We start from the raw sequence: 9,904 nt of genomic DNA, 5'->3' as shown, positions 1-9,904 counted from the left end.
TCTATTTTAGAAAATGAGCCATGTGCAGCTGAGAAAAATGTGTATTCAGCTGTGTTTGGGTGGAACACTCTGTATATGTCCACAAAGTCCATTTGTTTCAAGCTCTTGTTCAGTTCTGTTATTTCTTTGCTAAGTTTTTATCTGGTTAATCTATCTTTTGGGACTAAGGGGGTATTAAGGTCTCCTGTTAAGATTGTGGTATTAGATATTAGATTTTTCATGTCAATTAAGATTTGCTTTATACAGTTGGGTGCTTCCGTGTTTGGTGCATACATATTTATGAGTGTTACCTCTTCCTCTTGAATTTTTCCCCTAATCAGTATATAGTGGCCTTCTTTATTTCACTCGATCATTGTTGTTTTAAAGTTGAGACTGTCTGAGAATAGGATTGCTACCCCTGCTTTTTTCTGAGGTGCTGGGGCATGTAGTATCGTGTTCCATCCTTTGACTTTCAGCCTATGAATGTCTTTATGAGTTAAATGTGGTTTTTTTATACAGCATATTGTTGGATTTTGTTTCCTAATCCACTGTGCCAGTCTGTTTCTCTTAATTGGTGAATTGAGTCCATTTACATTGATGGTTAGGGGCCGGGGAGACAGCTCAGTAGAATAAGCACTTGCCTGGCAAGCACAAGTGCCTGAGTTCAATCCCCAGTTCCTCCAAAAACAAACAAAAAAACAAAATCAATACATTGATAGTTAGAATTGAGATGTATTGACTTACGGTTGCCATGTTATTTACCTGTTGTCGTTTACTCCTTTTTCGCCTGTGATTAATTGCTTGCCCTATTTAGTTGGTTGCTTCTGATCTCATTCATGGAGCTCTGATCGTTTTGATCCCTCTCTAGAACATCTTTCAGTAGCCTGTGTAGGGTTGGTTTTTTTATCATGAAATTCTTTAGCTGCTCTTTGTCATGAAAGTATTTCAGTTCTCCATCAAACTTGAAAGAGAGTTTTGCAGGGTATAGTAGTATGGGCTGGAATTTGTTTTCATAAAGGACTTGAAGTACTCTGCTCCATGCTCTTCTTGCCTTCATGGTTTGTGAAGAGAAGTCAGCAGTAATTCTGCAGGGTTTTCCTTTGAATGTGATATGCTTCTTTTCTCTAGCGGCTTTCAGTATATTATTCTTGTGCTGAATTTCTGAGATCTTGACAGTTTTATGTCTCGGTGTGTTTTTCATTGGGTTAAGGTTACTTGGCGTTCTGTATGCTTCGGTTACCTGAATGTCAAGTTGTTTCCTCATATTTGGGAAGTTTTCTGCTATTACTTCTGCCCATATTTTTTTAATGTCATTTGTATTGACTCCTTCTTTCTCATTGATGCCTATTATTCTCACATTGTTCATCTTTGCATCATCTTGCAGGTGATGGATTATTCTTTCCTGCATCCTAGTTGTTTTTAAGAGATCCTTTCTTACCTTTTCACTAGTTGCACCAGCATCTTCAAGATCTGAAACTCTGTCTTCACTTTCACTTAAATGGTTTTGCAAGCTTGTGATTGAGATTTTAATTTCCTCTATATCTCTTTGACTGTGCTTCATGCGATCTATTTCTTTCCTCTGTTGCTCATTCAAGGAATCCGACATTTTTCTAATCTCTATTTTTTAATCAATATCTTCTTTAGAAGCAGTTATAAATTCTTTTACTACAGTTTTTTTTTTCAGATTGGGTTTCCTCCCTATGTTTCTGTAGTTGATTCTTTACCTCAGATGCTATGAGTTCTGAGAATTCTTTTTTTATTTCAGAAAAGAATTGCACTCTAAGTTCCTGTATAACTTTCTGCTGTTGTTTATTTACTATCTACGCTATTAATTCGTACATTTGAGCTGAGCTAGTAGAAAAGAATTCCACTCTGATATCCTCTGTGACTTTCTGCTGTTTCTTATTTACTATTGATGCTATTAATTCATACATTTGAGCCGAGCTAGTGTCCTCTGCACTTGTTCTGGGTGGGCATTGGGTATCCTCCATATGTTTCTGCATTTGATTCTTTACTGCAGGTGTTATTAATTCAGGGATTACTTTTTTATTTCCAATCTGAGTTCCTCTATACCTTTCTGCAGCTGTTTCCTTATTTCAGAAGCCGCTGATTCTTTGCTTTCAGCTGTGTGATTCCCAATTTGTCTGTGTTAGTGTCCTCTGCACTTGTTATGGGTGGGTTTGGGTTCTGAGATTGCATTTTGTTCCTTCTCGTCATTTTGTGTAGCACTATCTTCTGACCTTTATTATAGATCTTTGTTGCACTTATAACCTTAGCACCTCCTGAAGTTCAGGTGCAGATCTACAAAGTTTGGATTTATCCAGCTGTACTTGGCTTGGGTCTGGCTGCAGTGCTCAGCTCTTTCCTGTTGCTGCCCTTGAGGGTGAACCTGTTGTGCCCTTCTGGCAAGATGTTGTGCTCTTGGACTAGCTGGGTGGTTCTGTCCCCTACACTCTCTGCAGGGATTGCACCTGCAGGGTTTCACCCGGGCCTGTATGCCAGGCCTGAGCTGAGTCTGGAGGGGACAATGTGGAGTATGGGCGAGAGGCAGCTCTCCCACACACTCACTGGGCCTGGGCTAAGACTGGATCTGGGGGTTCCCGGAACACGGCAGAAATTTCTACTCGACGGGCGGGTTTTAGGGGGGTACTGTGGAGTCATGTGGGGCGTCCCAAGGAGGTGGAAGAGGGTCTCACCCACGCTGCACCTGGGCTGCGACCAGTAGGTCCCACCAGCGTAGGGTAGCTGGAAGCTCTCCCACACACTCATCGGGCCTGGACTAGGACTGGGTCTGGGGGTTCCCGGAACGCAGCAGAAATTCCTACTCAGTGGGCAGGGTAGGCGAGGTGCTGCAGAGTGGTGGGGTGCGTCCCAAGGGGGTGGAAGAGGGTCTCACCCACACTGCGCCTGGGCTGGGACCGGTAGGTCCCACTGGCGCAGGGTAGCAGGAAGCTCTCCCACACACTCACCGGGCCTGGGCTAGGACTGGGTCTCCTGTCTGTTTTGTCTTTATGGATTTGCTTATCTAGATGTTTCATGTCAGTATATGTCTAGTTTAACATAATTTCTTTGGTTCGTCCCTGCTGTACCATCCGTCAGTACTGAATTTCAGTTTATAATATTGTTGCATACTATTATGTTGTGTAGATAAGCCTCATTTTATTTGCCTCTTTATTAGTTGGTGACCACTTGGGTTATTTCCGTTTTTTCCCATTATAATGTAGCTGTGAAGATTCATTTTCACATGACATTAAGGTTGTAGTTCTCTTAGGTAAACACTTCGGGTAGACTTGCCAGTTGCATAGTAACTTTTAAGGTTTTTATTTTGGTTTGGGGGCTGTTTTGTTTTTGTTTTGAGATAGGGCCTCACTATGCAGTTCAGGCTGGCCTTGAGCTCATTTTGCAGCTCATACTGGTCTTGAACTTGAAACTAACATCCTGCCTCAGCCTTCTAAGTGGTGCTGGGATTAGAGGCATGCACCACCATGCCCAGCTTGTTTTTAAGTTTTTTGTTTTTGGTTTTTTGGTGTTTTTTTTTTTTTTTTTTCAGAACTGGGGATTGAACTCAGGCCTTGCACTTGCCAGGCAAGCACTTATTCTATTTAGCTATCTCCCCAGCCCTTGTTTTTAGGTTTTTGAAGAGCTACAAAAATGGTTTTTCAAAACTCTGTACCAAAAATAAAAAACTCTGTACCGTTTCACATTCTTACCAAGGTTCCATTTTCTCATATTCTCTCCAACATTTGGTATTTATTTACTGTTACCACTCATTCATCTTTCCACATTCCAGATCTGTTTTGTTTTATAGTTTATATTTTCTTTGTACCTTAAAGACAAAACAAAAATTTTCATGAGATTAAATGATAGGTACTAGTTTTACTTCCATTGACCTTCAATTTAAAATAACGTGGGTTTTTGGTTGGTTGGTTGGTTGGTTGGTTGGTTGGTTGGTTTTTTGATACAGGGTCTCAAAAGTCTATGTAGTTCAGACTTATAGTGATCCTCCTGTGTCAGCCTCCCTGGTGCTGGGATTACAGGCATGCACCATCACATCCAGTTCCGGGACTGGCAGGGCATGTGGTACCAGGGATCAAACTTGAGACCTTGCGCTTGCTAGACAGGTGCTTATGCCACCAATCTATCGCCCCAGTCCTTGGAATTAATTTTTGGGTTTTTGGGGTTTTTTTTTGGCAGAACCGGGAATTGAACTCAGACCCTTGCACTTGCCAGGGAAGTGCTTATTCCACTGAGCCACCTCCCCAGCCCCAGAATTAATTTTTAAATTAAGAGTATTTATATGGGGGCTGGTGAGATGGCTCAGTGGTCTAAGGCACCTACTTAGAACAAGCTTAGCAAAGCACAGAGACCACAGTTCAATCCCCCAGCACCACATGCCAGCCAGCCCCCCCCCCTGGTGGGCTGAGCTGGCCATACACACACACACACACACACACACACAAATAAATAAAAATAAAATTAAAAAAAAAGAATATATAAGTTAGTATGCTAGATAAAGCTAATGAGAGTGCTGTAGATTATTTGTTTCTTTTATTTTTTATTTTGGCAGTACTGGTGATTGAATCCAGTCTCAATTGAGCTATATCCTGTCCCTTTTTAAAATTAGTGTTTTATTTGTGGACAGAGTTCTGCTGAGTTGCTCAGAATGACCTCACAATTGCAGTCCTGAGTTTTGGTAATTTTAAATAGATAGACATTGTTGAAAAGCATGTTTTGACTATATCTTAATCTTATTTTTTCTTCTTCAACATAGGCCAGAAGCCTGTTATATCAGATGTCCATGCAGAACTAGACAGAATTACACGAAAACCAGTTTCAGTTTCTCCTACGACACCTACATCTCCTACAGAAGGTGAAGCCTCTTGAAAATATCAAATAAAGCCATTTTTTTCAACCTTCTGGGATAATGTAAACTTGCCTCTGCTTTTTCCTTCAGAAGTGGAATTAGGGATCTGGGGTGCTTTGTACAGATGGACTAAACATGTCTTTTTGGTTTTGGTGGCTGCCCGTTTTTATAAAAGAAGCTATACACAGGAAGAACCATTCTACGTTACGTAGAATTGCTGTTTGCAGTGCCATTTTGCATAAATAATTTTGGATTTTGGAAATCTCAAAATTTATAGACCTAAAATACAACCATGTAATCGTATGCTATAAAGGCTATTTAAACCATATCGGAGGGCTTTGGAAAGGACAGAAAATGCAGAGTTTGGGCATTTGACTAACTTGGAAGTCCAAACCTTGTTAAGGTTATTAAAATAATTTTATAATTTTGCGTGTGTTATTTGCTGAAAAAATGAAAGTTATCAATTGTTAGATTTTGCACAACGTAAATGTAACACTATACATGGGAGATGCTGAGAAAACAGTAATTGATTCATGGTCATTGTCTCAATCAGAGGTTCTATAAGTTATCTTCAAAAGATGATTTTGAATTATTGGCCAAGACGTTTCTTAAACTGAGAAGGAAAGAAAGTCACCACCTACATGTGCAAAAAAATATTGCAGAGGTTATGAAGATGTAAAGAGGTTACAGTTTTGGATTTGTGTGTGTGTGTGTACACACATACCCACATACATATATATATATATATATGGCTCTGCCTTAATATACTCTTTTTGTTTGTGACTGACCTGTAATCAGTTAATAAAATATTTATTCTCTGCACTCAGGTTCCAATAATTTGTTGCATTTTCTTACAGCTGTGCATTTGTCAGCTAATAAGATTTGCTAGTCATTTGAAATCTTTCATTTAATAGGATTATGAGGATTTTGATCTAAGAGACAATTACATGATGTTCATTCCTAACAGTTTTCTTAGAGAGTTTGTCTTGATTGTTTTATTCCGTAAGTATGTGTCTAATCCCATTAGTATGAATCTAATCCCAGTATTGCCAGTAGATGATGACAAAAGACTGTAGTTTTAGTGGGAAGAAGCTATTTTAAAAGCTTGGTAAATGTACTAACACATGGCTACACTAAGCAGATGAGAACCCCTCTTACTAGTTCCTTGTTTATTTATGAGAGAGAGAGTCTCCTTATGTAGTTCAGGCTGGCCCTGAATTCATGGCAGTCCTCCTTCTGAGCTTCCTGAGTGCTGGAATTGCAGATATGTACCACTGTGCCTGGCATATTGCTCCTCAGGTTGTGTGTTTTAGAGTACTCATAAAGATATAATCTTTTCATTAATGTTCATTTCACATAATTAGGGGAAAAATGATTATCTCAGTTACTGTTCTCTCATTGCTTGGACAAATACCCAACACACAAAATGAAGAAAGGAAAGGTTTATTCAGCTCACAGTTACTGGAGGTTTCAATCTATACCCGGCCGGCTCCAAGACAAAGTGGCACAGGGCAAGAGCATCCAGTTCATGGCGGCGGAACAACAACAATGGCAACAGAGAGGAAGTCTTTCTCCCTTAAATTGCATTCAGGCTGTCGCCCCAGGCTGGGGCAAGTACTCACACCCATAATCCCAGCCTTGGATCATTCATAATCCCAGTCGATTATGAGTTCATCTCAAACTCTGGAAGTCTCTGCCCCATGAATGCATGAGGCTTTGGGGGGACAACCAGACACAAACTATAACAATGATCCCCACCCCCTCACCCCCCCATCCAGCTTTTGAGACTATTGCTATGTGTTTCAGGTTAGCCTTGAACTCTGTAGCTGCAAACCTGCAGTGATTCTCCTGCCGCAGCCAGCCTTCTGAGTGCTGGGATTATGAGCATGCTCCATCATGCCTGGCGATCACTACCTTTTAAATGTCTTTATTACTGCTTTAAAATACAGATTCCAGAGCTTTTTTTTTTTTTTTTTTTCGGAACCAGGGATTGAACTCAGGCCTATGCACTTGCCAGGGAAGCATTTATTCCACTGAGCCATCTCCCCGGCCCCTCCAGAGCTTTTTTCAACAAAATGTTTTTGCGGGGACTGTGGGGGTGGGTGTCGGGAGCTAGGAATTAAACTGATGACCTCACACTTACCAGACAGGCACTGTCCCACTGAGTGCTATGCATCTTTGTCAGGATTTTTTTCATTGAAACTATTATCTGCTTAGTTTTACAATAAATGCCAAAAATTTGTTTCTATGTGGTGAAAATTCCTAGGCATGAAAGACATTTTAACAAAATATTTAAGAAGAAAATGCCATTGATAAACTCTAGTCTAGAAAGGGTTCTGCAATGCTCTTGGTTTTTGTTTTTTTAACTAGTACTTGAAATCAAGTGGAACTAGTGGATAGAAAGGAAATTATTGACTGCATCACAGTTACTTTCATATATTTGCAGCTGCTCCCACATGTAGACCAGTTTTTTGTTTTTGTTTTTTTTCATTTGTGTTTTTGGTACTGGGTTTCACTATGCAGATCAGACATGTCGTGATCCTCCTGTTCTCAGCCTCCCCACTGCTGGATTACAGGCATGCGCCAACGTGTGGGGACTCTGTGCCCACTCAGCGCTTCCCAGGGTCGGAGCCAGTGTCACATGTGGGACTGGGGATTGAACCCTGGCCCCTGCACTTGGCTAAAGCAGATACTTTGTCCGCTGAGCTATCTTGCTGGCCCTGACCAGTTTATTTTCTATGTCATCAAAAGTTTTTTAAGTTTTAAAGCACACTTTGTTGATGTATGAACAGAAAAAAATACAATTCTGAAATAACACAAAGTAACCACATATAACCAACCCCAAACATTTCCAAACCCCCAGAGATTTCCAGTGTAACCTCTTGTGGCATTTTATTTTTCAGTAAGGGAGATTTGAACCTAGTCCCTTAAGCGTGCTTGGCAAGCCCTCTACTGCTGAGCTTTATGCTCAACCTGTACTGCCAGTAACAAGTAATCACTATCTTTTCAAATCCAGAAAGTAAGTTTAAGCTTTATATCAATAGACTTTTAGACTTTATACCTTTTGTGCCAAACATATTTTACTATTCCACCTGTGGGTCATTTTGTTGCATATAGCAATACTTTTTCTTGCATAATATTGCATTGTCTGAATACCCTGTAATTTATCAGCTATGTTGTCAGGTGTGTATTTTGTAAGAGCCAGCCTATAGGCAAATTTACGCTTGACTAAGGGATGACAAGGGTGAAACACAAACAGAATTAGGTTAAAATGTGGAGGCCTGGGGGCTCTTGTCTCCCTTCAACAAAAAGCCCCAAGTGACTGGTACACTCTGCTTTTATTCACTCAGAGACCGGCACAAGCAATCAGTAAAACAGGTTTCATTTCCCACTATCCATGGTACATATCAGTAACCTGTATCTAAGCTGAATTTTCCCTGAAGGGTATAGACATGCACTCCGGCTGCTTTTCTCCCTAGTGCTCACAGAAACCATTTAGGCCTTAATCTTCCCATGTAGTCTCCCTTTTTGTTTTACAATAAGAGCAGTTGAATATCGACCACTGCTTGTTTATCCCTAGAGGAAGCATGTAGGCAATGATTATTCCATCTTTCTTTCCTTTAATGACTATCTCCATCCACAATTGTGTCTATACTGGCTCTTTTCAAGGCCCTAGCCCTATCTCACTGCCTATGTTATAACTGTCCCCCTCTGGAGAGGTGCTTCTAGCTGATGTAAGCAGGTAGGTAACAGGCAACAACTGCTCTCATTTCTTCCACCTGAAGATTAGCATAGTGACCAGCAAAGGATCCTTCCAGAGGGTCTATTCAAAAGGTCCTCAATAGATGCCAAGCATCCTCGGGTGCTAAGGATGAAAAGTCTGCTTCCTGAATATTTTTTCTTCAGTTGTCTAAGGGAAGGCTTTCACTGGTGAGAGCAGTCAGGTTCTTCCATGGATGTGTCATGAGGAGGACTTCTCTATGGTTGTATGCTCCTAAAGGGTATCCACACAGTTTGTCCATTTCACGCAACACATGCAAACCCCCACCTCCATGCCAGCAGAGTAACTGGTCCCTTCATCTTCCTGTCACTGGAGGACCACCATAGCATTTATGGCTTCTCTCTTTTTTCATGTTCTTGTACTTACAACCAATGTAATTCTACCAGGGTAGTTACCAACAGGAAATTGAAGTGCAAAATCAAGGCAAGCTTATGACTTACTACAATTGATTCCCCCTTTTTGATTTTGTAATTGCCATTTTAGTGGCAAATATGCATGCTCAACAATAGCTTGTCCATGTGGGTTATAAGGAATTCCAGTAGAATGACTAACATGCAAAAATCTTTGAAAGCTCCTGCCTATATATAGGCAAGGGCATTATCAACAAAAATTTTAATGTATTTAGTACAGGGTCTATAGGGTTTTACTACGTAGATCAGACTTGTAGTGATCCTCCTGTTTTCAGCCTCCCAAGCACTGGGATTACTGGCACATGCCACCATGCCCAGTCTCAATCACCGTCTCAGCGCACCCCAGGGGTGGGGCTGACACAACATGCTAGGGATCAAACCTTGGCCACTGCGCTCTGCCTAAGCAGGTGCTTTAGTCCTCTAAGCTATCTGGCTGGCCCTGGCAAGGCCATTATCCACTTTATTTTATTTTATTTTATTTTTATTTTGGTGGTACCAGGGATCAAACTCAGGACCTTGTACTTGTCAGTCAAGCACTTATTCCACTGAGCTATCTCCCTGGCTCTTCAACTTTTATTTTCTTAGGAATTCCCATCTTTGCAAATGCCAAGAGACAGTGTTGCTATATACTCTGTAGTTTTGCCTGCATGACAGATAGCTTGTAAATGAGAGTTAGTATAATAACATGAACATATTCAAGTTTGCCAGATTGGAATCTATATGTTACAATCATTTGCCATAGGTTATTTGCCAGAAAGCCTTTGGGATTGCAACCTTCTGCTGGAACTGACGTAGGTAAAGTCGGGCATGCTGGGTAAGATTTATGTGGCATGCCTGTGATCTGGAAAGTTTAAAGCTGAAAGAAAAATA

General features: G+C 40.8%; 1 protein-coding gene across 1 annotated transcript in view; it reads left to right on the top strand.

The window, feature by feature from the left end:
- Positions 1-5,270, top strand: part of Dync1li1 (dynein cytoplasmic 1 light intermediate chain 1) — a 60,758-nt gene extending 55,488 nt beyond the window's left edge. The window contains exon 11 of the mRNA XM_004634230.2: positions 4,751-5,270. Within this exon, the coding sequence (XP_004634287.1) occupies positions 4,751-4,863 (113 nt within the window). The 3' untranslated portion in view covers positions 4,864-5,270. The remainder of the gene's footprint in view (positions 1-4,750) is intronic.
- The last annotated feature ends 4,634 nt before the right edge of the window (positions 5,271-9,904 follow it).

The sequence above is a fragment of the Octodon degus genome, unplaced genomic scaffold, assembly GCF_000260255.1.
Source record: "Octodon degus isolate 3935 unplaced genomic scaffold, OctDeg1.0 scaffold00059, whole genome shotgun sequence".
Lineage (NCBI taxonomy): Eukaryota > Metazoa > Chordata > Mammalia > Rodentia > Octodontidae > Octodon > Octodon degus.
The sequence above is the reverse complement of the archived record's forward strand: the minus strand, read 5'-3'. Positions and strand labels throughout refer to the sequence as shown.